This window comes from Tetrao urogallus, assembly GCF_951394365.1.
Source record: "Tetrao urogallus genome assembly, chromosome: 1".
In the NCBI taxonomy this organism is placed as follows: Eukaryota; Metazoa; Chordata; class Aves; order Galliformes; family Phasianidae; genus Tetrao; species Tetrao urogallus.
In genome coordinates this window covers 79,845,066-79,872,205 of record NC_136813.1, presented here as the reverse complement: position 1 = coordinate 79,872,205, position 27,140 = coordinate 79,845,066, and the positions used below count along the sequence as shown (strand labels likewise).

At 56.7% G+C, this 27,140-nt stretch overlaps 2 protein-coding genes across 2 annotated transcripts; both read right to left on the bottom strand.

Annotated features, from left to right (window-relative positions):
* Positions 1 to 1,311: 1,311 nt before the first annotated feature.
* LOC306957266 (maestro heat-like repeat-containing protein family member 2B) lies at positions 1,312 to 12,095 on the bottom strand (the record flags this gene model as incomplete). The annotated part of the gene is made up of 30 exons (XM_079548658.1): positions 11,974 to 12,095; positions 11,551 to 11,672; positions 11,277 to 11,399; positions 10,972 to 11,137; positions 10,727 to 10,825; positions 10,408 to 10,559; positions 9,899 to 10,042; positions 9,282 to 9,374; positions 8,941 to 9,010; positions 8,556 to 8,827; positions 8,103 to 8,222; positions 7,865 to 7,972; positions 7,516 to 7,675; positions 7,350 to 7,390; positions 6,973 to 7,114; positions 6,516 to 6,568; positions 6,105 to 6,212; positions 5,707 to 5,826; positions 5,390 to 5,512; positions 5,099 to 5,254; positions 4,750 to 4,872; positions 4,374 to 4,453; positions 3,826 to 3,961; positions 3,617 to 3,709; positions 3,150 to 3,245; positions 2,849 to 2,972; positions 2,539 to 2,648; positions 1,926 to 2,078; positions 1,518 to 1,672; positions 1,312 to 1,363 (listed from the first exon to the last, which is right to left on the bottom strand). Exons 1-30 carry the CDS (start codon positions 11,996 to 11,998, stop codon positions 1,312 to 1,314), a joined length of 3,519 nt encoding a protein of 1,172 aa, XP_079404784.1. The 5' UTR covers positions 11,999 to 12,095.
* Positions 12,096 to 14,499: 2,404 nt separating this feature from the next.
* On the bottom strand, positions 14,500 to 25,290 carry LOC306957159 (maestro heat-like repeat-containing protein family member 2B; the record flags this gene model as incomplete). Its single annotated transcript, XM_079548546.1, has 30 exons — positions 25,169 to 25,290; positions 24,746 to 24,867; positions 24,472 to 24,594; positions 24,167 to 24,332; positions 23,922 to 24,020; positions 23,603 to 23,754; positions 23,094 to 23,237; positions 22,477 to 22,569; positions 22,136 to 22,205; positions 21,756 to 22,027; positions 21,303 to 21,422; positions 21,065 to 21,172; positions 20,716 to 20,875; positions 20,550 to 20,590; positions 20,173 to 20,314; positions 19,716 to 19,768; positions 19,305 to 19,412; positions 18,907 to 19,026; positions 18,590 to 18,712; positions 18,299 to 18,454; positions 17,951 to 18,073; positions 17,575 to 17,654; positions 17,027 to 17,162; positions 16,818 to 16,910; positions 16,338 to 16,433; positions 16,037 to 16,160; positions 15,727 to 15,836; positions 15,114 to 15,266; positions 14,706 to 14,860; positions 14,500 to 14,551 (listed from the first exon to the last, which is right to left on the bottom strand). Exons 1-30 carry the CDS (start codon positions 25,191 to 25,193, stop codon positions 14,500 to 14,502), a joined length of 3,519 nt encoding a protein of 1,172 aa, XP_079404672.1. The 5' UTR covers positions 25,194 to 25,290.
* Positions 25,291 to 27,140: the final 1,850 nt, after the last annotated feature.

Sequence of the window (27,140 nt, the reverse complement as noted above, 5' to 3'; positions counted from 1 at the left end):
CTGGAGAATGTCATTGCTAAGCTGCTCTCCATTATCTTTGGTAAGTTGTGGGAAATAAGCGGGTTGCGCGAGGACTGGTGGAAAGCAAATGTCACTCCAGTCTTCAGAAAGGGCAAGACGGAGGACGCGGGTGACTACAGACTGATCAGCCTCACCTCCATCCCTGGAAAGGTGATGGAAAAGCTTGTCCTTGGCACTGCCTCTAGGCATATCAAGGAGAAGAGGGTTATTAGGGGCAGTCGCGTGGCTTCACCAAGGGGAAGTCATGCTTGACCAACCTGATAGCCTTTTAGGAAAACATAACCAGATGGATAGACGATGGTAAAGCAGTGGATGTGGTCTATCCTGATTTTAATAGAGCGTTTGGCACCGTGTTCCACAGCAGCCTTGCAGTTAAACTCAGGAAGGGTGGTCTGGACAATTGAGTAGTGAGGTGGACTGTGAACGAGCTGAAGGAAACAAGCCAGAGAGTTGTGCTCAGTGGGACAGAGCAAGTCTAGTTGGAGGCCTGTATCTAGTTCCTAGTACCCCTCCAGGGTCGCTACTAGGACCAGGACTATTCCGTATGTTCATCAAGGACTTGGATGAGGGAGTAGAGTGCACTGCTAGCAGGCTTGCTGATGACACAAAGGGATGAGGGAGCTGGGTCTCTTTAGCTCGGAGAAGAGGAAACAGAGGTGGCCTCGTTCACGTTTATAAATATGCAAAGGGTGTGCATCAGGAGGATGGAGCCAGGCTCTTTGCAGTGACACCCAATGACAGGACCAGGGGTAAAAGGCGCAAGCTGGAACACAGGAGGTTCCACAGAAATATGAGAAAAAACTTCTTCCTGGTAAGGGTAACAGAACAGTGGAATGGGCTGCCCAGAGAGGTTGTGGGCTCTTCTCTGGAGGCATTCAAAACCTGCCAGGACAGGATCCTATGTGACCTAATTTAGGTGTTCCTGCTAAGGCAGGGGGATTGGACTAGATGATGTTTCGAGGTTCCTTCCAAATCCCGACGTTCAGTGACTCTGTGATTCTGAAACAGGTATGGAGAAGGGACAGCAGCTATTAAAATGAAGACTTGGTTAAAAAAAATACTCTTTTCACATCATAGTTGGGATTTTGGTGTTTAATTATTCAAATAAATAATACAAATTTTTAACTCATCTTTTCTTCCCTCTTCCCTCTTCCCTCTTCTCTCTTCTCTCATTCCCTTCCCCTTCCCTCTCCTCTCCTCTCCTCCCCTCTCCTCCCCTTCTCTTCTCTCTCTTCCTCTTCCTTTTCCTCTTCCTATTCCTCTTCCTCTTCCTCTTCTCTTTTCTCTCTTCTACCGCCCCCACCGTTGAAGACAAAACTCTCTTATTCTCCTCCATGTCTCACTAGAAAAAGGAGAGTCTCAAGTTGTGACTGAGTCATTTTTGCCTCCAATGGACTTTAGAGGAAAAAAGAAAAGCTGCTTCCTCCCCGGCTCCCTCTGGCAGAGGCAAACTACAAGTGTGACCAGAGCAAGAGCAAAGGCAGGAGTACCAATACCTGTCTGTGGCCTTAGGCAGCCGGGAGAAGTTGTCAATCATGACCTCTTGGTGACAGCGGGTGAGGATGACCACCGCCTGGCACAGGAAGGGCATGAACGTGCTCTGCTGCGCGGATGATGTGCAGCTGCGCAGAATGTAGAGGATCAGCAGCGCCTGAAAGAAGAAAGGAAGAAAGAACAACTTGCTGCATCCTTGACTCTGCAGTGAGTAACCACGGACATTCAGCACATGAGCAGTGCCTGCTCCCTTGACATGCTGCCAAGGCCTGAGCCTAAATTTCATGCCAGCCACCCTGTCCAAGCCCTGGCTCTGCGCTCAGGCTGTGCTTCTTTAGCACAAGAGGCAAACGGCACAAGGCGTAGTGCAGCAGCCAGAAGTCCAAGACAAGTGGAAGAAAGTCTCTTACGTCCCGACAGATGTCCTTCCCGCACATCTGCAGAAAGGTGATCATCCACTTCCCAGCTGCACGCACACGCGTTCCCCTGGCTTTCCGGAAGGTGTCCTTGATGGCCGTCATGAAGTCGACGGTTTGTTCCAGGGGGAAGTTGCTGCACACCACCTGCAGAGAAAAGAGAAGCAGGAGAGATCTCATCACTGCTCTGCGGCAGCTCTTCAGAACAGAAAGCAGTCTTGAGGGCGTTCTTAGCTCAGCGGTTTGCTGGTCAGTCAGGTAGCAATTGCAGTGCTCCTGCTGTCCATACCCTTCCATTCATACGTATGGGGGTTGAGCGTTCTCTCAGCTTCTCCATCCATGCCGTTTGCTTACATGCAAAGCCTACCTCCCAGCAAGCCACAGTCGCACATGCACATGCACACACACACAGACACACCATGGAATCAGCTCCTCGCTCTGGGCGCCTGAAGGCCAGACATAGCTCAGCGCCTCCTGCTACTTGCTGAGAAAAGTGGTCTCAGGGTGACAGCTCTTTCTGGAAGTGGTGGGACAGGCTGGAGGGAGCAGAGGGATGTGCAGAAGCCTACGCACTGAGATCCTACCACTCTTTTTTGGGTCCACTTACCCTTGCGATTTTGGATGAGGTCCGGAGCTGAGAGATGGTGCTGCAGTCATTCAGCCCCTCACACTGGCTCCCAATGTCTCCCATCTCAATGACTCCATAGGTCACCTTGGCTGCAAAGAGCGTGGGAGAAAATGGAAGTCATGCTTCTGAAAACAGAACCTCTTTCCACGGGGGATAGACTGAGGACAGGGTGGGGACAAGAAGAGAACTGTGCATGGTGCCTCTCCCTCCTGTAAACAGGGCCCGGCCTGTGGGGCTCTGGTAGCGCTGCGGAGGAGAGCACAGGGCTGCTGCATCCCGCTCTACTCACCTTGGATTCGGAGAAGGGAGCTCAGGCAGGTGGCGGCCAACTGGCGGGATGCGGGCATGGGGTCACACGTCAACGGAGCCAGCAATCCCACCAAGGAGCCAAAGGACTCACAGGCATCTCCTCTCTGCAGGGATGAGAGGCAGGAACAAAGCTGTAGGCAGCCCCAGCTCTCCCTAGCTTCTCCTGCCCGTGCCTTCCCCACGCATGGGTGACGCAGCATGCACAGCTGGGCGGAGCTTGCCTTCCAGCTCAGGAACACCGGGGAGGGAGCAGGGGGCATGCGAGGGGGCTCTTTACTCACTTGAAGCTCTTCACAAGCAGCCAGCAGCTGGGAGCAGGTCTGCAGGGCCCTCTTGCGCTCCCACATGTTGTCTGATGTCAGTGATCTCTGCAGCACCTGGGGCAGAGCATCCGTCTCACTACGGACATCTTTTCTTTCCCTTCCTGCCACCCTTCTCCCTGTCCCTCCTTTCCTGACACTTTCCCTCAGGGCTTGCCCTGTGGCTCCACATGGCCTCACTGAGCAGTGCTCTCTCTGCAGACGCTCCTGCCTCCTAATCCAGGAGCCTTTCCTCAGCTGCGGCCTGCCAGGGGCTGGCTCCTGCCTTTTCTCGTGCAGGGCCCATTTCTCTGCCCATTTCTGAGCTCGCAGTGAGCTGGCACGTCTGCAGGAGATTTCTCTCCCTCTCATCGTCCTCTCAGTCCCCAGATCTCCGTCCCTGCTACCAAAAGGCACCATGCTTTCTCCCTTTCCCCGCAAGTACTCACATGGACTATGTTCTGGAAGAAGCTGAGGGTGGGCTCTGTCTTGAGTAGGACCACCATGAGCTGGCCAAGAGCTTTCAGTGATGTTTGCTGAAGCTGAAAGTAGAAGAGGGGATTGAGGTGTGTCATCATGGCTGGTGTCAGAGCACAGGTCGTGTGTGCTGAGAAAGGGCTCCGAGTGAGAGGTGGCTGGGAAAATTGCGGCAGGTTACCTGCAGGTACTGTGCTGCTTGCCGTGACTTCTTGATCTTCAGCATCATCCTCGCTGAAGGGTGCGTCACAATATTCCTGCAGCACAGAGTCAGCATTTCACTCATGTCCTTGCTTCCTACAGAAGGCTTCAGCTTGCTGACAGGAGAAAAGGAAGAGAAAGCAGAAAGAGTCTTTACTAGTGCTCTCCAGAGTGGTTCAGACAACATCTGAGATTCTCCTAATCAAAAGCTGCAAAGCCAACACCCCCAGTCTGTGCTGCTGAGCGCTGTATTCAGTTCCATCAGCACTCGCCTCCTCCCTGGCAGCAGTGAACAACCTCCCTCTCCGAAGGGAAGGAGACCCCAGGTGTCCCTTCTCTTTGCTGCCAGGGGACAGGAGCACCAGGGCCTTTCTCCCCGCCCAGAACCTCAGCTTAGCTGGGCACAACAGCCCAGCCTTCTCTCCTGTAGATGTGGCTCCTCACCCCCTACCCCCTCCACGCCTTCAGAAGCTATCCTAAAGGGGGACCACCATCCTGCCTGGCAACCCCAGAGGCTCCAATCCTTACCTCAGCTGCTCCAGGGCCAGAACCACCTTGAGGGGCACTGGGGATACACGGGTGCCCAAGTAATACTTCTTCAGCAAGTCCTGCAAGTACCAGAGAAACATTGTCAAAGTGGGTAAGGGGCATGCGAGAGCTCTTCTGCCCGGCCCAGAGACAGACACAGCTGCCACACACCGGCCCCATCACTCCCACATTTCCCACCGAGGCACTGCAGGATGCAGCAGCTCCACAGCTGGTGGACCTAGCCCACTGCCCAGCACCCAGGGTCCCCGCCGGCTGGAGACGTGTGGCTGAGGGAGACCTGCATGGTTCCAGGGATGGGAGCCTCGTGGCACGGCCCGGAACTCCTCTGCAGAGAGCCCTGTCTCTAGGCACTCACCATCAGGATCTCCAGCAGCTTGCCCTTCAAGGAGGGGTTAAAGAAGGCGGAGCCACCCACAGCATGGACGGCAGAGCTGAAGTCAGTGATGCTCTGCACCAGCGCAAGCTTGTTCTGCAAGTCCTGGAGCCCAAGAGAGAAGAACATTCTTTGAACTGTGGGAAGGGCCAGTGGCTGCAAGGGGGACACGTGGGGGCAACGCTAAGGGAAGGGCTTGGATCTTCATCTGGGCACAAACCGTTCTGTGAGGGACCTTTGGAAAGAGAAGGCCCACTGAAATGGACATCCCCCCACGTGGAGGGGCTGCAGCTGGGCGCTCTGACACCCTGGCACGCTGTTGAACTCTCACCTGGCAGCTGCAGCTGTACAGCAGCAGGATGTTGCCCACAATGTCTCCCTCCAGGCGGGCGAGCAGCTGCTCCTTGGAGGCTCGCAGTGCCAAGCTGCCATGGGCGAGGATGAGAGCGCTGCGTGTAGCCTGAGCTCTCGCGCTGTCCAGCTCCGTCTGTGAGGGGAGAAATGCCTTGAGACACTCGCTCAGCAGCCCCCAGTGCCCTGCGGTGCACCTGGGCTCCCAGGGCAGGAGCTGCTGTGAAAATAAGGCGGAAGAATGCCAAGATGGGAACCCGTAGCACTTTACCTTCTTGCGCCTGGAAATCCTCCCATTGCGGCCTTTGCACAGCCTGGACGCAAACACGGTGAGTGTGTCCAGGACTGCGTGGAAGTTGCTGTCAGCAGCAAGGCTGACAAGAGAGATCATTCCCTGCACAAAAGAACGAGGGGCAGTTGGCGCAGGCCTGAACCCATCGGCGCGGCCAGCCACAGTGGCCGGGCCGGTCCTCACTTGAGGGAAGCAGCAGCGGGGAGGAGATGCAAAGGCCTGGAGCAGGGCCAGGAGAAGCCCTCTGCCCCAGGGACAGAGCGGGGATGCTGGCAGAATGTGGGAGGAGAGCTCACCTGGGCCTCAGATGGCTCCTCTGCATTTGCCCCCTCCAGGTGCTGCAGCAGCTTCTCCTGGACATGGAGGACTTCCTTACAAGCTCCCAGAACGGTCCCCAGAGCCTTGTACAGGAAGGTCTGCGTGGGAAGGGAAGGAATAAGCTGGGATGTGGCAGCAGCCTGACCTGCTGGCAGAGGGCCAGGGGGGAAGGACCCACGCTCCCTGGGAGTCGCTGAGAGCAGCTGCAGGGCCGAGCTGTAGCCAGCCCCCAAGCAGTTTGCAGGCAAAGGCCCGCTGGGGGGCACGGGCTGGGGAAGCAGCGTGAGCAGCCCGTGTGGGCAGGGCAACAGCCTCAGCCCCAGCCCCAGTTGGGCACCTGCAGCTGCACCGCTGGGGAGAGCCGGGGCAGACCTACCTTTTCTCCAGAGCTGCTGGCAGAGTTGCTCAGCTGCCGGCTCAGCTCGCAGCTCAGGGCCATGGTCCAGGCCTCGTCCTCCATGATGTCCAGTGATGCCCTCAGGAACTGTTGGAGAACAGGAAAAGCCAATGATCCCTCTCCCTTTACCTCTTCCCAAATTCCCAAGTCGCTGCAGCCTTCTGGGGATCAGCTCCCCCCAGCATTCCCTCCATTAAAGCCGCCTGCCACTCTTTTCCTAGGACCCCCCTTGGGCTTGGGACAAAGAGGAAGAGGCAGCGCCACAAAGACGTGCAGCCACACCACAGCAGCTTTTGAGAGGCTGTATGGGAGCTGGTGGCTTGTATGGGAGCGGGTCTCCTTGAGGCAGGCAAGCACTTCTCTGCACCATGCCTTCCTGCAGTGCTGTACCTGTAGCAGACGGTGCTCCCACTCTGCAGAGTCTGTGAAGCTCTCATCTTTCCCTGCACAGCAACAAGAAGCAAAAAACCTTTGCTTGGGATCAAGCCACAGAAAAAGAGCTGCTGCAAACCCGGCTTGGCCTGGGCACTCGGCACTGCCAAGCCGGGACCTGCACCCCCTCCACAATGACCTGTCCCTCCCCACAGACACTGTCCCAACAGGAGCACAGAACTGATGGCTCCAAGAGGGCTGTCTCAGGGGACTTGAAGAGCCCACCCGTGCCCTGGAATGGGCAGATCCCCGGGGGGAAAGGTCTGCCAACATCAGTGCTGTCTCCCTCGAATGGGAACAGCAGCAGAGCAAGCGCCGGGGCACAGACAACACTTCCCCTCTGCCACGCTGCAGAGCTGCATTTTCACTCCCCTCCTTCCATGCCTCCGTCCCTCCCGCCCCACCAGCACTTTACCTTCGAGGCACTGCAGCAGCAGAGGGATCTCAGCAGCCCACACAGGCTCCACAGCTCTGTGGATCTTGCTGTGGAGGTTTTGCATGAGAAGCAAGGCAGCGGCTTGGAGTTCGCTGCCTGCAACAGGGCTCCCTGCCACCACCTGAGCAAGAGCGAGGAGAAACTGGGTCACTTGTGCAGCAAGAGAAGTGGCTTCCTCCAGGAGGGAAGCAGCCTGGCTCTCCCTGGAGGGCAAGGAGCAGCCAGCAGCTTTGCCCCTGGTGCTGCAAGCCTGGGTAGAGAACAGCATCCCCAGGGCTGAGGCGGGCGCTGGCACGCTCGCCCATGCTGCTTCCTCCTTGGGGATCGTGGCACCGGCCTCTGGAGCATGTACTCACCAGCAGACGTGCCAGCAGTATCTGGGGAGTCAGCAGTGGGCCTGCAGGGAGAAAGAAGTGCTGAGTGAGATGCAGACACGCCATGCCCTGCCGTACGCACCTCTGCTGTCCCTTCTGGGTGCCAACGTGGGTCAACAGAGCTCACAGGGGGAGTTTCTGCTCCTACCTTGAAACATGGAGCTGAGGAAGTGGGGATCCAGTTCTCCCATGTCCCGCACCGTCAGCTCCCCTCTCTCAGCCAGGGCTTGGATGCAGCGGGAGACCGGGATCAGCATGCCGGTGTACTGGGCTGGCACCACGTACAGCAGCAGCCTTGGCCACAGGAGCTGTAGGGAACGAGGCAGTTGAGCATGTCAGCATTCCTGCCTCCGCTCAGAGATGAAGAGGATTCTGTGAGTTTCCCTGAGTCTTGTGTGCGTCAGAGCACGTTGGAGGAGAGACGTGGGGTGTTGGAAGAGGACAAGGAGCACGTGGTGCGAAGGCACGGAGTGGCAGCAGGGCAGAGTGTGACTTACTTTGGTCATCCCTCTCGCGGAGACATCCAGTGACCCCAGGATGTCCATGCACAACGCTTGGAGTGCTCCTTCTTCCTGGGCTTCCTGGGCAGAAAGGTCTCCGGCTGCCTGCACAACAGTGGTGTTGAAATGCCGATTACTCTCAGTTCTCAGGGGCCTCTCATGAGGCTCAGTGCTTCTGTGCCAGCCTCTGAGCAGCACGGGTCTTCCAAAGGAAGATGCTGCCCACTGTCCTTACCCTTCTTCCTGTGGTGCGGCTGAACTCACTGAAGATGTGCCCCACCACATCCCAGGCTGAGCAGCTCCAGGCGTTAGCGCTGAGCACATCCTTGATGAAGTGCAGCACGGCCCTCCTCACCTGCCAGGAGTCAATTGTGGATTTGATTTTCCTGCTCAGAAGGCAAAGGGAAGCCACCTGCTCATTGGGGCTGCCCTTTGGGCATGAGCAGAGACAACAGAGCAGAGGAGAAGCCTTGGCTCCTGAGGTGGAGGCCAGGCCTCAGCACCAGGCTGTGCGCTTTCCATGCACAGCACAGGGACCTGACCACTCCACGCTGCCTGCTCTCTAGCCACAGGAGCCATCGCAACCACGTTGTCAATGCTCCAGCACCTCCCAGATCACCCAAGCCCCGCCCTTGTTGGCATCAGCATCTCCACCCCAGCAGTGCTTTCCTTTCCCACGTCAGCTCACCTGGGTACTGGGGTCACTGCACAGACACTGCACAGCCTCCACAACCTGGGACAGCTTCTCTGTCACGACAGACTCTACAAGAGATGCACAGAAGCATGCATGGAGGCACAAGCCATATGACAAAAGGGATCCCTGGAAGTCCAACCCACGGTACTGACCATCAGAGCGAGCCAGAGCGCCAAACAGACCCAGGGCTGCCACACAACTGGCCTTCCTCTGACTGCCCAGCTGCAACTGCAGAAACAGGACCGTTTCCTCTGGGCAGATTCGTGCTGCAGGGAGGAAATGCCACACTGTTATCAAGAAACTCGCGCTCATTCCTGAGGCTTGCGAGAGAGGTTTTGGTCAGGGCACTGCCAAGCATCGTCATATCTCCTCTGCTTACCCTGCAGCAGGATGCAGTGGGTCAGCTCTGCTCTGTCAGCCTCGCTGTGCTGTTTGGTGTCGTCAGAGAGCTGTGGGAACAAGGTCCGTTTGAGAAAATTGCATCAGCACTGAGTATGGGAAAGAAACTGAGCTACCAGCTCTCGTCTCCCTTGGCACTCTTGGGAAGAGGAGGTGCAGACAAAACACAGCCTGCTCCGGGGCCACATGCATGGCTCTGCAGCAGCCACAGGCATGCAGGAGCTAAGGCTGAGCAGCCATCATCGGCTCGGAGCTCCACAGTCCTCCTGAGACTTAGTCAAGAGGGAAACTGCTGTGGGCGCAAGGGCAGGCTCCCCTTACCTGGTAGAACACGGCACTGGTGATGGCCAGAAACTTGTCCTCTGGGATGATGGACTGAACTCCCGCTAAGGCCTCCAGGAAGATATTGAGGCTCTGCAAGAGACCGGGAGAGGAAGAAAGTGCTGAAGCCACATCTAGCCACTTGGGAGAGGAGAAACTGATTCCCAGTGGTTTTTCTGTTGGGAGAAGCTCCCGCACAGCTATTCTGTTTTGTCCCCTCCTCCCGGCAGCATGAAGGAAGTCTCTCTGCTCTCAACCGAGCCCTGTTTGGGCATCGTTTGCAGGCATTTCCCACCCAGCAGCCCTCTTCTTCCCCATCAGATACAACTGGATGCGGTCCCCTGGCTGTCAGCACACAGCTCCTCAGGCACACAGAGTCCCATGGTGGTGGTGATGGTAAAGCCTTCCATCCCCAGGATGGGCCCTGGTGACTCCTGGCTTCCTTCTGGCTCCTGTCTGGGTTATTCCTTCCTTCACTGAAGAACTCAGGAAGCTTCAGACCTCCCTTGGACATTTATTCCTTCTTCCTCCAAGGGCTCCCAGCCTTGTCCCTGCATCCCGTTGACCCCTCGCGGCACTTGCATGGGCTCCACACTGATCCCTGCACAACATCTCACCTTGGTCACCGTGCAGGTGTCTTGGGCCTCCTGATACTGGTGCACGAGCCAGAGGACCTGCTCCCAGACGTGCTTTTGCTGCTGCTCCTCTTGCAGGAGGACGGTCAACATGGCAGTCACAGCCCCAAGGACAGCCCGTTTGTCCTGGAGAGGGATGGCAGAGGCCCAGCATCAAAGACTGAAGGTTTGCCCTTCCTACAGAGAGGCCTTTCTCTTTCCCTTTCCCTTCCCCATTCCCCCGTGCCCAGCAGGAGATGGGCTTGCTCTCCCTGGGCAGGCAGGTTTTCCCCACACCCTCATCCCCGGCTCTCCCTGCCACAGTGCTGTGGCATGCGGCTGTTCCCTGGTAGAGAGATCCAGCCCTGAGAACAAATCCAGTTCAGAGCACTTTGCAGAGCCAGCCCTCTCCCTCTCATCACCCCTCTGCTCTCAGCCTGCTGGGCACAGACAGAGCTGCCGACATTGATGTCCCCATCACCATCCCAGGCTGGGAATGCAGCCGTGCTCACCTCTTCCTCCTTGCAGTCCTGCCAGTTGCTCAGCACAGAGCAGAAGAGCTGGTAAAGATTCTGATAGATCTGCTCTTTCTCTGCGGCAGGCCAAGGGCATTGCTTTCTGGAGTGCAAGTGAACCTTGACTCCTTCCAACCATTGTTTCACAACTGAAAATAAAACAAAACAAAACAAAAAAATGAATAATCAATTAAAAAAAAAAAAAAAAAAAAGAGAGAGAGAGAAAGAGAGAAAGAAAAGGGAGCCTGTGAGAGTCTGCAGCAGGGCAAGGTGCAAGGGCTGTCCCAAGCCTCCCTGCTTTGGGGCCGGCACTCACCAGCACAAGCAATGCGCAGGGTCTGGCCGCTCCTCACATGGCCCACCACACTGCACAGGCCAGCCAGCGTCAGCCACACAAAGGAGATGCACTGTGGAGCTGCAGAGAGGAAGGAGAGGGGCACGGTCAGAGACCCAGCAGTGAGAGAGGAGGGGCTGCGGCCCTGCATCCCCCAGCTCTACGCAGATCACGAGCAAGGGGTGAGACCCCTTTGCCCAGTTGTCAGGAGGCTGAGGGCACTCTACCATAGATGCTGAAGAGTTTGCTCAGGGTGACGAGCACAAACTCCTTGCACATCTCCCCTGTGGCCTTCAGGTGGCCCTGGAGCTCGGCCATCACCAAGGAGAAGTGAGTCCGGGCCAGAGCCACCAGGACATTGCTGGCAGCCATCCTCACGCTGTCCGTCACGCCCTGAAAAAGAGTCACTGGTGACTCATGGCACAGGAGGCTGCCCAAGGCCTTCCCTTGCAAGGGCCAAGCCAGCGCCGTCTGCCAGCAGAACACCAGCACGGGCAGGCAGCTCCCTTTGCCTTCGGGAGTGACCCCTCACCTGGGCTGCTGTCAGGTCCTGGGACACCTCAGCCAGCAGCCGGTTCACCACTCCGCACGGCGGGCGGCTGTCCTCTTCCCCCAGGACGTGCTCCAGCTCGCAGTACGCCTGCTCTCGGTCACCCTGGGGACAGGGATAGGTCACGTTTGGCTTTGCCCTTGTTCCCGGGGAGCCGCCCGCTGCCGCCCATCGCTATGCCGATGTGCTGCCGGGGCCTGGCACCCACGGGACCAGAACCAGGGCAAGGACCGATGGTTGGACGTCCCCAGCTCACCTCCTGGTCTTGCAGGCGCTGCAGCAATAAAGTCACGGCACAGATGGGGACAGGGCTTTCCACCCTGCCTCTCTCCCTGCGACGTATACAACTGGGCATGCAGCCCACACAGGCAAAGAGACCTGGAAGGAAAGAGCAGAGCAGCGGTCGCTGGTGTTGCTTGGAGCCAGGGCCGAGCATGCAGCCAGCTCTGGGAGGAACGCTCCTCCAGCCCCACAGCGCGGGGTGGGCTGCGCTGGCACATGCGTGGTTGGTGGGGAGAGGGGAGAGAGCCTTCCCCTTGCTGGGGTACTGGGGAAACCACTGTGGGCGGCTGCACTCTGCAGAGCAAGGACAGTGCTGCTGGCACGTCCTAAACAGGCATTGGAGGCACACACGTGCTCGGGCAGCACCACGGTGTCCAGAGAGGTGGAGGGACCTCACCTCGAAGGGCTCTCAGCCGCTCCATCACAGCAGGATGCCTCCAGACAGACACAACGCTCTCTCTGGGTTCACTTCCTGCGCGTCCCACAAGCGGACTGAGCCACCGCTCCCACCGCTGCCACAGGGGTGAAAGCCACAACTGTGACATCACAGCAAGGAGCGTCACCTCACAGAGCATGACACGCCCTGGGCTGGGGACCTGTTTTCAAATGGAACAAGTAGAGCTGCAATCTAAAGTCTGATCTCTTCATTAAACAAGAAAAACTAAAACTAAAACTAACCTAATTAATACGATAAAACTAAAAAAAAGGTTTGTTACTTATTCTATTATCTGATGCAATTTCTGAGGGCTGCTCTGAAAGTAAGGCCCTCCAATGCTGGTGGTGTGGCAGTAGGAGTTGAACTTTCCCACCAGTATTCCATGGTGTGTTATTGCCGTGTGACAGACGGCAGCAGAGGGGTAGTCTGACACAAAGGGTCTGACGTGGAAGTGCAGATGAAGCAGAGGTGTGTCACTGAACTCCTCCACGTGGAAGAAATGTCACCCACTGGCATTCATCGAAGCACAGGGAGCATTGAAAGAGACCAAGCAGTGGATGTGAGCACTGTGAGGTGGGGGGCAGTGGCAACAGCAAGAGTAGGTCAGCTCCGCTGGTGCAGATTGTTACAGGTGCAGCATGGCGTGCAAACTCTTGTTCATTGCTGGTGAAAAGGCATAGCTCATGGTGGTGACAGCTTTGTAGCTGAGAACGTGAAGAGGCTTCAAGACAGATTACAGCTTTCCTGTGTGGAACTCTATTTTCCAAGTGAGTTGAAGCGGGATTTCTCTCCAAAAGTCTGGCAGCCTGTGTCTGGATGGCACGGATGCTGGCATTAAGGGGCTGCATGGCCCTGGGCAGCTGGGAGCAAGTCTGAGCCTTGCTGCCTCTGGGCGCATGCACTCACACAAACAAGTGTGCATGCGTGCAGGTGCACACACACACCCCCCCAACTGCCTCAGTGACAGAAGATATTGTCTTCCTGTCTTCCCTGTCTCTGTCTATACTGCTGGAGGCTGTCCTGAGGAGCCCTGTACCCTGAGGTCCCAGAGGAAGTCAGGATCAAGGAGGAGTTTGCCTCAGTTGACGAGGACTGGGTTAAGGAGCAATTAATCCGGACATCCATAAATGCATGGGTCCTGATGGGATGCACCCATGGGTGCCGAGGGAACTGGAGAATGTCATTGCTAAGCTGCTCTCCATTATCTTTGGTAAGTTGTGGGAAATAAGCGGGTTGCACGAGGACTGGAGGAAAGCAAATGTCACTCCAGTCTTCAGAAAGGGCAAGACGGAGGACCCGGGTGACTACAGACTGATCAGCCTCACCTCCATCTCTGGAAAGGTGATGGAAAAGCTTGTCCTTGGCACTGCCTCTAGGCATATCAAGGAGAAGAGGGTTATTAGGGGCAGTCACGTGGCTTCACCAAGGGGAAGTCATGCTTGACCAACCTGATAGCCTTTTAGGAAAACATAACCAGATGGATAGACGATGGTAAAGCAGTGGATGTGGCCTATCCTGATTTTAATAGAGCGTTTGGCACCGTGTTCCACAGCAGCCTTGCAGTTAAACTCAGGAAGGGTGGTCTGGACAATTGAGTAGTGAGGTGGACTGTGAACGAGCTGAAGGAAACAAGCCAGAGAGTTGTGCTCAGTGGGACAGAGCAAGTCTAGTTGGAGGCCTGTATCTAGTTCCTAGTACCCCTCCAGGGTCGCTACTAGGACCAGGACTATTCCGTATGTTCATCAAGGACTTGGATGAGGGAGTAGAGTGCACTGCTAGCAGGCTTGCTGATGACACAAAGGGATGAGGGAGCTGGGTCTCTTTAGCTCGGAGAAGAGGAAACAGAGGTGGCCTCGTTCACGTTTATAAATATGCAAAGGGTGTGCATCAGGAGGATGGAGCCAGGCTCTTTGCAGTGACACCCAGTGACAGGACCAGGGGTAAAAGGCGCAAGCTGGAACACAGGAGGTTCCACAGAAATATGAGAAAAAACTTCTTCCTGGTAAGGGTAACAGAACACTGGAATGGGCTGCCCAGAGAGGTTGTGGGCTCTTCTCTGGAGACATTCAAAACCTGCCAGGACAGGATCCTATGTGACCTAATTTAGGTGTTCCTGCTAAGGCAGGGGGATTGGACTAGATGATGTTTCGAGGTTCCTTCCAAATCCCGACGTTCAGTGACTCTGTGATTCTGAAACAGGTATGGAGAAGGGACAGCAGCTATTAAAATGAAGACTTGGTTAAAAAAAATACTCTTTTCACATCATAGTTGGGATTTTGGTGTTTAATTATTCAAATAAATAATACAAATTTTTAACTCATCTTTTCTTCCCTCTTCCCTCTTCCCTCTTCTCTCTTCTCTCATTCCCTTCCCCTTCCCTCTCCTCTCCTCTCCTCCCCTCTCCTCCCCTTCTCTTCTCTCTCTTCCTCTTCCTCTTCCTCTTCCTCTTCCTCTTCCTCTTCCTCTTTCTCTTCTCTTTTCTCTCTTCTACCGCCCCCACCGTTGAAGACAAAACTCTCTTATTCTCCTCCATGTCTCACTAGAAAAAGGAGAGTCTCAAGTTGTGACTGAGTCATTTTTGCCTCCAATGGACTTTAGAGGAAAAAAGAAAAGCTGCTTCCTCCCCGGCTCCCTCTGGCAGAGGCAAACTACAAGTGTGACCAGAGCAAGAGCAAAGGCAGGAGTACCAATACCTGTCTGTGGCCTTAGGCAGCCGGGAGAAGTTGTCAATCATGACCTCTTGGTGACAGCGGGTGAGGATGACCACCGCCTGGCACAGGAAGGGCATGAACGTGCTCTGCTGCGCGGATGATGTGCAGCTGCGCAGAATGTAGAGGATCAGCAGCGCCTGAAAGAAGAAAGGAAGAAAGAACAACTTGCTGCATCCTTGACTCTGCAGTGAGTAACCACGGACATTCAGCACATGAGCAGTGCCTGCTCCCTTGACATGCTGCCAAGGCCTGAGCCTAAATTTCATGCCAGCCACCCTGTCCAAGCCCTGGCTCTGCGCTCAGGCTGTGCTTCTTTAGCACAAGAGGCAAACGGCACAAGGCGTAGTGCAGCAGCCAGAAGTCCAAGACAAGTGGAAGAAAGTCTCTTACGTCCCGACAGATGTCCTTCCCGCACATCTGCAGAAAGGTGATCATCCACTTCCCAGCTGCACGCACACGCGTTCCCCTGGCTTTCCGGAAGGTGTCCTTGATGGCCGTCATGAAGTCGATGGTTTGTTCCAGGGGGAAGTTGCTGCACACCACCTGCAGAGAAAAGAGAAGCAGGAGAGATCTCATCACTGCTCTGCGGCAGCTCTTCAGAACAGAAAGCAGTCTTGAGGGCGTTCTTAGCTCAGCGGTTTGCTGGTCAGTCAGGTAGCAATTGCAGTGCTCCTGCTGTCCATACCCTTCCATTCATACGTATGGGGGTTGAGCGTTCTCTCAGCTTCTCCATCCATGCCGTTTGCTTACATGCAAAGCCTACCTCCCAGCAAGCCACAGTCGCACATGCACATGCACACACACACAGACACACCATGGAATCAGCTCCTCGCTCTGGGCGCCTGAAGGCCAGACATAGCTCAGCGCCTCCTGCTACTTGCTGAGAAAAGTGGTCTCAGGGTGACAGCTCTTTCTGGAAGTGGTGGGACAGGCTGGAGGGAGCAGAGGGATGTGCAGAAGCCTACGCACTGAGATCCTACCACTCTTTTTTGGGTCCACTTACCCTTGCGATTTTGGATGAGGTCCGGAGCTGAGAGATGGTGCTGCAGTCATTCAGCCCCTCACACTGGCTCCCAATGTCTCCCATCTCAATGACTCCATAGGTCACCTTGGCTGCAAAGAGCGTGGGAGAAAATGGAAGTCATGCTTCTGAAAACAGAACCTCTTTCCACGGGGGATAGACTGAGGACAGGGTGGGGACAAGAAGAGAACTGTGCATGGTGCCTCTCCCTCCTGTAAACAGGGCCCGGCCTGTGGGGCTCTGGTAGCGCTGCGGAGGAGAGCACAGGGCTGCTGCATCCCGCTCTACTCACCTTGGATTCGGAGAAGGGAGCTCAGGCAGGTGGCGGCCAACTGGCGGGATGCGGGCATGGGGTCACACGTCAGCGGAGCCAGCAATCCCACCAAGGAGCCAAAGTGCTTGCAGGCATCTCCTCTCTGCAGGGATGAGAGGCAGGAACAAAGCTGTAGGCAGCCCCAGCTCTCCCTAGCTTCTCCTGCCCGTGCCTTCCCCACGCATGGGTGACGCAGCATGCACAGCTGGGCGGAGCTTGCCTTCCAGCTCAGGAACACCGGGGAGGGAGCAGGGGGCATGCGAGGGGGCTCTTTACTCACTTGAAGCTCTTCACAAGCAGCCAGCAGCTGGGAGCAGGTCTGCAGGGCCCTCTTGCGCTCCCACATGTTGTCTGATGTCAGTGATCTCTGCAGCACCTGGGGCAGAGCATCCGTCTCACTACGGACATCTTTTCTTTCCCTTCCTGCCACCCTTCTCCCTGTCCCTCCTTTCCTGACACTTTCCCTCAGGGCTTGCCCTGTGGCTCCACATGGCCTCACTGAGCAGCGGCACTGCTGCCTGCTCTCTCTGCAGACGCTCCTGCCTCCTAATCCAGGAGCCTTTCCTCAGCTGCGGCCTTCCAGGGGCTGGCTCCTGCCTTTTCTCGTGCAGGGCCCATTTCTCTGCCCATTTCTGAGCTCGCAGTGAGCTGGCACGTCTGCAGGAGATTTCTCTCCCTCTCATCGTCCTCTCAGTCCCCAGATCTCCGTCCCTGCTACCAAAAGGCACCATGCTTTCTCCCTTTCCCCGCAAGTACTCACATGGACTATGTTCTGGAAGAAGCTGAGGGTGGGCTCTGTCTTGAGTAGGACCACCATGAGCTGGCCAAGAGCTTTCAGTGATGTTTGCTGAAGCTGAAAGTAGAAGAGGGGATTGAGGTGTGTCATCATGGCTGGTGTCAGAGCACAGGTCATGTGTGCTGAGAAAGGGCTCCGAGTGAGAGGTGGCTGGGAAAATTGCGGCAGGTTACCTGCAGGTACTGTGCTGCTTGCCGTGACTTCTTGATCTTCAGCATCATCCTCGCTGAAGGGTGCGTCACAATATTCCTGCAGCACAGAGTCAGCATTTCACTCATGTCCTTGCTTCCTACAGAAGGCTTCAGCTTGCTGACAGGAGAAAAGGAAGAGAAAGCAGAAAGAGTCTTTACTAGTGCTCTCCAGAGTGGTTCAGACAACATCTGAGATTCTCCTAATCAAAAGCTGCAAAGCCAACACCCCCGGTCTGTGCTGCTGAGCGCTGTATTCAGTTCCATCAGCACTCGCCTCCTCCCTGGCAGCAGTGAACAACCTCCCTCTCCGAAGGGAAGGAGACCCCAGGTGTCCCTTCTCTTTGCTGCCAGGGGACAGGAGCACCAGGGCCTTTCTCCCCGCCCAGAACCTCAGCTTAGCTGGGCACAACAGCCCAGCCTTCTCTCCTGTAGATGTGGCTCCTCACCCCCTACCCCCTCCAGGCCTTCAGAAGCTATCCTAAAGGGGGACCACCATCCTGCCTGGCAACCCCAGAGGCTCCAATCCTTACCTCAGCTGCTCCAGGGCCAGAACCACCTTGAGGGGCACTGGGGATACACGGGTGCCCAAGTAATACTTCTTCAGCAAGTCCTGCAAGTACCAGAGAAACATTGTCAAAGTGGGTAAGGGGCATGCGAGAGCTCTTCTGCCCGGCCCAGAGACAGACACAGCTGCCACACACCGGCCCCATCACTCCCACATTTCCCACCGAGGCACTGCAGGATGCAGCAGCTCCACAGCTGGTGGACCTAGCCCACTGCCCAGCACCCAGGGTCCCCGCCGGCTGGAGACGTGTGGCTGAGGGAGACCTGCATGGTTCCAGGGATGGGAGCCTCGTGGCACGGCCCGGAACTCCTCTGCAGAGAGCCCTGTCTCTAGGCACTCACCATCAGGATCTCCAGCAGCTTGCCCTTCAAGGAGGGGTTAAAGAAGGCGGAGCCACCCACAGCATGGACGGCAGAGCTGAAGTCAGTGATGCTCTGCACCAGCGCAAGCTTGTTCTGCAAGTCCTGGGGCCCAAGAGAGAAGAACATTCTTTGAACTGTGGGAAGGGCCAGTGGCTGCAAGGGGGACACGTGGGGGCAACGCTAAGGGAAGGGCTTGGATCTTCATCTGGGCACAAACCGTTCTGTGAGGGACCTTTGGAAAGAGAAGGCCCATTGAAATGGACATCCCCCCACGTGGAGGGGCTGCAGCTGGGCGCTCTGACACCCTGGCACGCTGTGAACTCTCACCTGGCAGCTGCAGCTGTACAGCAGCAGGATGTTGCCCACAATGTCTCCCTCCAGGCGGGCGAGCAGCTGCTCCTTGGAGGCTCGCAGTGCCAAGCTGCCATGGGCGAGGATGAGAGCGCTGCGTGTAGCCTGAGCTCTCGCGCTGTCCAGCTCCGTCTGTGAGGGGAGAAATGCCTTGAGACACTCGCTCAGCAGCCCCCAGTGCCCTGCGGTGCACCTGGGCTCCCAGGGCAGGAGCTGCTGTGAAAATAAGGCAGAAGAATGCCAAGATGGGAACCCGTAGCACTTTACCTTCTTGCGCCTGGAAATCCTCCCATTGCGGCCTTTGCACAGCCTGGACGCAAACACGGTGAGTGTGTCCAGGACTGCGTGGAAGTTGCTGTCAGCAGCAAGGCTGACAAGAGAGATCATTCCCTGCACAAAAGAACGAGGGACAGTTGGCGCAGGCCTGAACCCATCGGCGCGGCCAGCCACAGTGGCCGGGCTGGTCCTCACTTGAGGGAAGCAGCAGCGGGGAGGAGATGGAAAGGCCTGGAGCAGGGCCAGGAGAAGCCCTCTGCCCCAGGGACAGAGCGGGGATGCTGGCAGAATGTGGGAGGAGAGCTCACCTGGGCCTCAGATGGCTCCTCTGCATTTGCCCCCTCCAGGTGCTGCAGCAGCTTCTCCTGGACATGGAGGACTTCCTTACAAGCTCCCAGAACGGTCCCCAGAGCCTTGTACAGGAAGGTCTGCGTGGGAAGGGAAGGAATAAGCTGGGATGTGGCAGCAGCCTGACCTGCTGGCAGAGGGCCAGGGGGGAAGGACCCACGCTCCCTGGGAGTCGCTGAGAGCAGCTGCAGGGCCGAGCTGTAGCCAGCCCCCAAGCAGTTTGCAGGCAAAGGCCCGCTGGGGGGCACGGGCTGGGGAAGCAGCGTGAGCAGCCCGTGTGGGCAGGGCAACAGCCTCAGCCCCAGCCCCAGTTGGGCACCTGCAGCTGCACCGCTGGGGAGAGCCGGGGCAGACCTACCTTTTCTCCAGAGCTGCTGGCAGAGTTGCTCAGCTGCCGGCTCAGCTCGCAGCTCAGGGCCATGGTCCAGGCCTCGTCCTCCATGATGTCCAGTGATGCCCTCAGGAACTGTTGGAGAACAGGAAAAGCCAATGATCCCTCTCCCTTTACCTCTTCCCAAATTCCCAAGTCGCTGCAGCCTTCTGGGGATCAGCTCCCCCCAGCATTCCCTCCATTAAAGCCGCCTGCCACTCTTTTCCTAGGACCCCCCTTGGGCTTGGGACAAAGAGGAAGAGGCAGCGCCACAAAGACGTGCAGCCACACCACAGCAGCTTTTGAGAGGCTGTATGGGAGCTGGTGGCTTGTATGGGAGCGGGTCTCCTTGAGGCAGGCAAGCACTTCTCTGCACCATGCCTTCCTGCAGTGCTGTACCTGTAGCAGACGGTGCTCCCACTCTGCAGAGTCTGTGAAGCTCTCATCTTTCCCTGCACAGCAACAAGAAGCAAAAAACCTTTGCTTGGGATCAAGCCACAGAAAAAGAGCTGCTGCAAACCCGGCTTGGCCTGGGCACTCGGCACTGCCAAGCCGGGACCTGCACCCCCTCCACAATGACCTGTCCCTCCCCACAGACACTGTCCCAACAGGAGCACAGAACTGATGGCTCCAAGAGGGCTGTCTCAGGGGACTTGAAGAGCCCACCCGTGCCCTGGAATGGGCAGATCCCCGGGGGGAAAGGTCTGCCAACATCAGTGCTGTCTCCCTCGAATGGGAACAGCAGCAGAGCAAGCGCCGGGGCACAGACAACACTTCCCCTCTGCCACGCTGCAGAGCTGCATTTTCACTCCCCTCCTTCCATGCCTCCGTCCCTCCCGCCCCACCAGCACTTTACCTTCGAGGCACTGCAGCAGCAGAGGGATCTCAGCAGCCCACACAGGCTCCACAGCTCTGTGGATCTTGCTGTGGAGGTTTTGCATGAGAAGCAAGGCAGCGGCTTGGAGTTCGCTGCCTGCAACAGGGCTCCCTGCCACCACCTGAGCAAGAGCGAGGAGAAACTGGGTCACTTGTGCAGCAAGAGAAGTGGCTTCCTCCAGGAGGGAAGCAGCCTGGCTCTCCCTGGAGGGCAAGGAGCAGCCAGCAGCTTTGCCCCTGGTGCTGCAAGCCTGGGTAGAGAACAGCATCCCCAGGGCTGAGGCGGGCGCTGGCACGCTCGCCCATGCTGCTTCCTCCTTGGGGATCGTGGCACCGGCCTCTGGAGCATGTACTCACCAGCAGACGTGCCAGCAGTATCTGGGGAGTCAGCAGTGGGCCTGCAGGGAGAAAGAAGTGCTGAGTGAGATGCAGACACGCCATGCCCTGCCGTACGCACCTCTGCTGTCCCTTCTGGGTGCCAACGTGGGTCAACAGAGCTCACAGGGGGAGTTTCTGCTCCTACCTTGAAACATGGAGCTGAGGAAGTGGGGATCCAGTTCTCCCATGTCCCGCACCGTCAGCTCCCCTCTCTCAGCCAGGGCTTGGATGCAGCGGGAGACCGGGATCAGCATGCCGGTGTACTGGGCTGGCACCACGTACAGCAGCAGCCTTGGCCACAGGAGCTGTAGGGAACGAGGCAGTTGAGCATGTCAGCATTCCTGCCTCCGCTCAGAGATGAAGAGGATTCTGTGAGTTTCCCTGAGTCTTGTGTGCGTCAGAGCACGTTGGAGGAGAGACGTGGGGTGTTGGAAGAGGACAAGGAGCACGTGGTGCGAAGGCACGGAGTGGCAGCAGGGCAGAGTGTGACTTACTTTGGTCATCCCTCTCGCGGAGACATCCAGTGACCCCAGGATGTCCATGCACAACGCTTGGAGTGCTCCTTCTTCCTGGGCTTCCTGGGCAGAAAGGTCTCCGGCTGCCTGCACAACAGTGGTGTTGAAATGCCGATTACTCTCAGTTCTCAGGGGCCTCTCATGAGGCTCAGTGCTTCTGTGCCAGCCTCTGAGCAGCACGGGTCTTCCAAAGGAAGATGCTGCCCACTGTCCTTACCCTTCTTCCTGTGGTGCGGCTGAACTCACTGAAGATGTGCCCCACCACATCCCAGGCTGAGCAGCTCCAGGCGTTAGCGCTGAGCACATCCTTGATGAAGTGCAGCACGGCCCTCCTCACCTGCCAGGAGTCAATTGTGGATTTGATTTTCCTGCTCAGAAGGCAAAGGGAAGCCACCTGCTCATTGGGGCTGCCCTTTGGGCATGAGCAGAGACAACAGAGCAGAGGAGAAGCCTTGGCTCCTGAGGTGGAGGCCAGGCCTCAGCACCAGGCTGTGCGCTTTCCATGCACAGCACAGGGACCTGACCACTCCACGCTGCCTGCTCTCTAGCCACAGGAGCCATCGCAACCACGTTGTCAATGCTCCAGCACCTCCCAGATCACCCAAGCCCCGCCCTTGTTGGCATCAGCATCTCCACCCCAGCAGTGCTTTCCTTTCCCACGTCAGCTCACCTGGGTACTGGGGTCACTGCACAGACACTGCACAGCCTCCACAACCTGGGACAGCTTCTCTGTCACGACAGACTCTACAAGAGATGCACAGAAGCATGCATGGAGGCACAAGCCATATGACAAAAGGGATCCCTGGAAGTCCAACCCACGGTACTGACCATCAGAGCGAGCCAGAGCGCCAAACAGACCCAGGGCTGCCACACAACTGGCCTTCCTCTGACTGCCCAGCTGCAACTGCAGAAACAGGACCGTTTCCTCTGGGCAGATTCGTGCTGCAGGGAGGAAATGCCACACTGTTATCAAGAAACTCGCGCTCATTCCTGAGGCTTGCGAGAGAGGTTTTGGTCACTGCCAAGCATCGTCATATCTCCTCTGCTTACCCTGCAGCAGGATGCAGTGGGTCAGCTCTGCTCTGTCAGCCTCGCTGTGCTGTTTGGTGTCGTCAGAGAGCTGTGGGAACAAGGTCCGTTTGAGAAAATTGCATCAGCACTGAGTATGGGAAAGAAACTGAGCTACCAGCTCTCGTCTCCCTTGGCACTCTTGGGAAGAGGAGGTGCAGACAAAACACAGCCTGCTCCGGGGCCACATGCATGGCTCTGCAGCAGCCACAGGCATGCAGGAGCTAAGGCTGAGCAGCCATCATCGGCTCGGAGCTCCACAGTCCTCCTGAGACTTAGTCAAGAGGGAAACTGCTGTGGGCGCAAGGGCAGGCTCCCCTTACCTGGTAGAACACGGCACTGGTGATGGCCAGAAACTTGTCCTCTGGGATGATGGACTGAACTCCCGCTAAGGCCTCCAGGAAGATATTGAGGCTCTGCAAGAGACCGGGAGAGGAAGAAAGTGCTGAAGCCACATCTAGCCACTTGGGAGAGGAGAAACTGATTCCCAGTGGTTTTTCTGTTGGGAGAAGCTCCCGCACAGCTATTCTGTTTTGTCCCCTCCTCCCGGCAGCATGAAGGAAGTCTCTCTGCTCTCAACCGAGCCCTGTTTGGGCATCGTTTGCAGGCATTTCCCACCCAGCAGCCCTCTTCTTCCCCATCAGATACAACTGGATGCGGTCCCCTGGCTGTCAGCACACAGCTCCTCAGGCACACAGAGTCCCATGGTGGTGGTGATGGTAAAGCCTTCCATCCCCAGGATGGGCCCTGGTGACTCCTGGCTTCCTTCTGGCTCCTGTCTGGGTTATTCCTTCCTTCACTGAAGAACTCAGGAAGCTTCAGACCTCCCTTGGACATTTATTCCTTCTTCCTCCAAGGGCTCCCAGCCTTGTCCCTGCATCCCGTTGACCCCTCGCGGCACTTGCATGGGCTCCACACTGATCCCTGCACAACATCTCACCTTGGTCACCGTGCAGGTGTCTTGGGCCTCCTGATACTGGTGCACGAGCCAGAGGACCTGCTCCCAGACGTGCTTTTGCTGCTGCTCCTCTTGCAGGAGGACGGTCAACATGGCAGTCACAGCCCCAAGGACAGCCCGTTTGTCCTGGAGAGGGATGGCAGAGGCCCAGCATCAAAGACTGAAGGTTTGCCCTTCCTACAGAGAGGCCTTTCTCTTTCCCTTTCCCTTCCCCATTCCCCCGTGCCCAGCAGGAGATGGGCTTGCTCTCCCTGGGCAGGCAGGTTTTCCCCACACCCTCATCCCCGGCTCTCCCTGCCACAGTGCTGTGGCATGCGGCTGTTCCCTGGTAGAGAGATCCAGCCCTGAGAACAAATCCAGTTCAGAGCACTTTGCAGAGCCAGCCCTCTCCCTCTCATCACCCCTCTGCTCTCAGCCTGCTGGGCACAGACAGAGCTGCCGACATTGATGTCCCCATCACCATCCCAGGCTGGGAATGCAGCCGTGCTCACCTCTTCCTCCTTGCAGTCCTGCCAGTTGCTCAGCACAGAGCAGAAGAGCTGGTAAAGATTCTGATAGATCTGCTCTTTCTCTGCGGCAGGCCAAGGGCATTGCTTTCTGGAGTGCAAGTGAACCTTGACTCCTTCCAACCATTGTTTCACAACTGAAAATAAAACAAAACAAAACAAAAAAATGAATAATCAATTAAAAAAAAAAAAAAAAAAAAGAGAGAGAGAGAAAGAGAGAAAGAAAAGGGAGCCTGTGAGAGTCTGCAGCAGGGCAAGGTGCAAGGGCTGTCCCAAGCCTCCCTGCTTTGGGGCCGGCACTCACCAGCACAAGCAATGCGCAGGGTCTGGCCGCTCCTCACATGGCCCACCACACTGCACAGGCCAGCCAGCGTCAGCCACACAAAGGAGATGCACTGTGGAGCTGCAGAGAGGAAGGAGAGGGGCACGGTCAGAGACCCAGCAGTGAGAGAGGAGGGGCTGCGGCCCTGCATCCCCCAGCTCTACGCAGATCACGAGCAAGGGGTGAGACCCCTTTGCCCAGTTGTCAGGAGGCTGAGGGCACTCTACCATAGATGCTGAAGAGTTTGCTCAGGGTGACGAGCACAAACTCCTTGCACATCTCCCCTGTGGCCTTCAGGTGGCCCTGGAGCTCGGCCATCACCAAGGAGAAGTGAGTCCGGGCCAGAGCCACCAGGACATTGCTGGCAGCCATCCTCACGCTGTCCGTCACGCCCTGAAAAAGAGTCACTGGTGACTCATGGCACAGGAGGCTGCCCAAGGCCTTCCCTTGCAAGGGCCAAGCCAGCGCCGTCTGCCAGCAGAACACCAGCACGGGCAGGCAGCTCCCTTTGCCTTCGGGAGTGACCCCTCACCTGGGCTGCTGTCAGGTCCTGGGACACCTCAGCCAGCAGCCGGTTCACCACTCCGCACGGCGGGCGGCTGTCCTCTTCCCCCAGGACGTGCTCCAGCTCGCAGTACGCCTGCTCTCGGTCACCCTGGGGACAGGGATAGGTCACGTTTGGCTTTGCCCTTGTTCCCGGGGAGCCGCCCGCTGCCGCCCATCGCTATGCCGATGTGCTGCCGGGGCCTGGCACCCACGGGACCAGAACCAGGGCAAGGACCGATGGTTGGACGTCCCCAGCTCACCTCCTGGTCTTGCAGGCGCTGCAGCAATAAAGTCACGGCACAGATGGGGACAGGGCTTTCCACCCTGCCTCTCTCCCTGCGACGTATACAACTGGGCATGCAGCCCACACAGGCAAAGAGACCTGGAAGGAAAGAGCAGAGCAGCGGTCGCTGGTGTTGCTTGGAGCCAGGGCCGAGCATGCAGCCAGCTCTGGGAGGAACGCTCCTCCAGCCCCACAGCGCGGGGTGGGCTGCGCTGGCACATGCGTGGTTGGTGGGGAGAGGGGAGAGAGCCTTCCCCTTGCTGGGGTACTGGGGAAACCACTGTGGGCGGCTGCACTCTGCAGAGCAAGGACAGTGCTGCTGGCACGTCCTAAACAGGCATTGGAGGCACACACGTGCTCGGGCAGCACCACGGTGTCCAGAGAGGTGGAGGGACCTCACCTCGAAGGGCTCTCAGCCGCTCCATCACAGCAGGATGCCTCCAGACAGACACAACGCTCTCTCTGGGTTCACTTCCTGCGCGTCCCACAAGCGGACTGAGCCACCGCTCCCACCGCTGCCACAGGGGTGAAAGCCACAACTGTGACATCACAGCAAGGAGCGTCACCTCACAGAGCATGACACGCCCTGGGCTGGGGACCTGTTTTCAAATGGAACAAGTAGAGCTGCAATCTAAAGTCTGATCTCTTCATTAAACAAGAAAAACTAAAACTAAAACTAACCTAATTAATACGATAAAACTAAAAAAAAGGTTTGTTACTTATTCTATTATCTGATGCAATTTCTGAGGGCTGCTCTGAAAGTAAGGCCCTCCAATGCTGGTGGTGTGGCAGTAGGAGTTGAACTTTCCCACCAGTATTCCATGGTGTGTTATTGCCGTGTGACAGACGGCAGCAGAGGGGTAGTCTGACACAAAGGGTCTGACGTGGAAGTGCAGATGAAGCAGAGGTGTGTCACTGAACTCCTCCACGTGGAAGAAATGTCACCCACTGGCATTCATCGAAGCACAGGGAGCATTGAAAGAGACCAAGCAGTGGATGTGAGCACTGTGAGGTGGGGGGCAGTGGCAACAGCAAGAGTAGGTCAGCTCCGCTGGTGCAGATTGTTACAGGTGCAGCATGGCGTGCAAACTCTTGTTCATTGCTGGTGAAAAGGCATAGCTCATGGTGGTGACAGCTTTGTAGCTGAGAACGTGAAGAGGCTTCAAGACAGATTACAGCTTTCCTGTGTGGAACTCTATTTTCCAAGTGAGTTGAAGCGGGATTTCTCTCCAAAAGTCTGGCAGCCTGTGTCTGGATGGCACGGATGCTGGCATTAAGGGGCTGCATGGCCCTGGGCAGCTGGGAGCAAGTCTGAGCCTTGCTGCCTCTGGGCGCATGCACTCACACAAACAAGTGTGCATGCGTGCAGGTGCACACACACACCCCCCCAACTGCCTCAGTGACAGAAGATATTGTCTTCCTGTCTTCCCTGTCTCTGTCTATACTGCTGGAGGCTGTCCTGAGGAGCCCTGTACCCTGAGGTCCCAGAGGAAGTCAGGATCAAGGAGGAGTTTGCCTCAGTTGACGAGGACTGGGTTAAGGAGCAATTAATCCGGACATCCATAAATGCATGGGTCCTGATGGGATGCACCCATGGGTGCCGAGGGAACTGGAGAATGTCATTGCTAAGCTGCTCTCCATTATCTTTGGTAAGTTGTGGGAAATAAGCGGGTTGCACGAGGACTGGAGGAAAGCAAATGTCACTCCAGTCTTCAGAAAGGGCAAGACGGAGGACCCGGGTGACTACAGACTGATCAGCCTCACCTCCATCCCTGGAAAGGTGATGGAAAAGCTTGTCCTTGGCACTGCCTCTAGGCATATCAAGGAGAAGAGGGTTATTAGGGGCAGTCACGTGGCTTCACCAAGGGGAAGTCATGCTTGACCAACCTGATAGCCTTTTAGGAAAACATAACCAGATGGATAGACGATGGTAAAGCAGTGGATGTGGCCTATCCTGATTTTAATAGAGCGTTTGGCACCGTGTTCCACAGCAGCCTTGCAGTTAAACTCAGGAAGGGTGGTCTGGACAATTGAGTAGTGAGGTGGACTGTGAACGAGCTGAAGGAAACAAGCCAGAGAGTTGTGCTCAGTGGGACAGAGCAAGTCTAGTTGGAGGCCTGTATCTAGTTCCTAGTACCCCTCCAGGGTCGCTACTAGGACCAGGACTATTCCGTATGTTCATCAAGGACTTGGATGAGGGAGTAGAGTGCACTGCTAGCAGGCTTGCTGATGACACAAAGGGATGAGGGAGCTGGGTCTCTTTAGCTCGGAGAAGAGGAAACAGAGGTGGCCTCGTTCACGTTTATAAATATGCAAAGGGTGTGCATCAGGAGGATGGAGCCAGGCTCTTTGCAGTGACACCCAGTGACAGG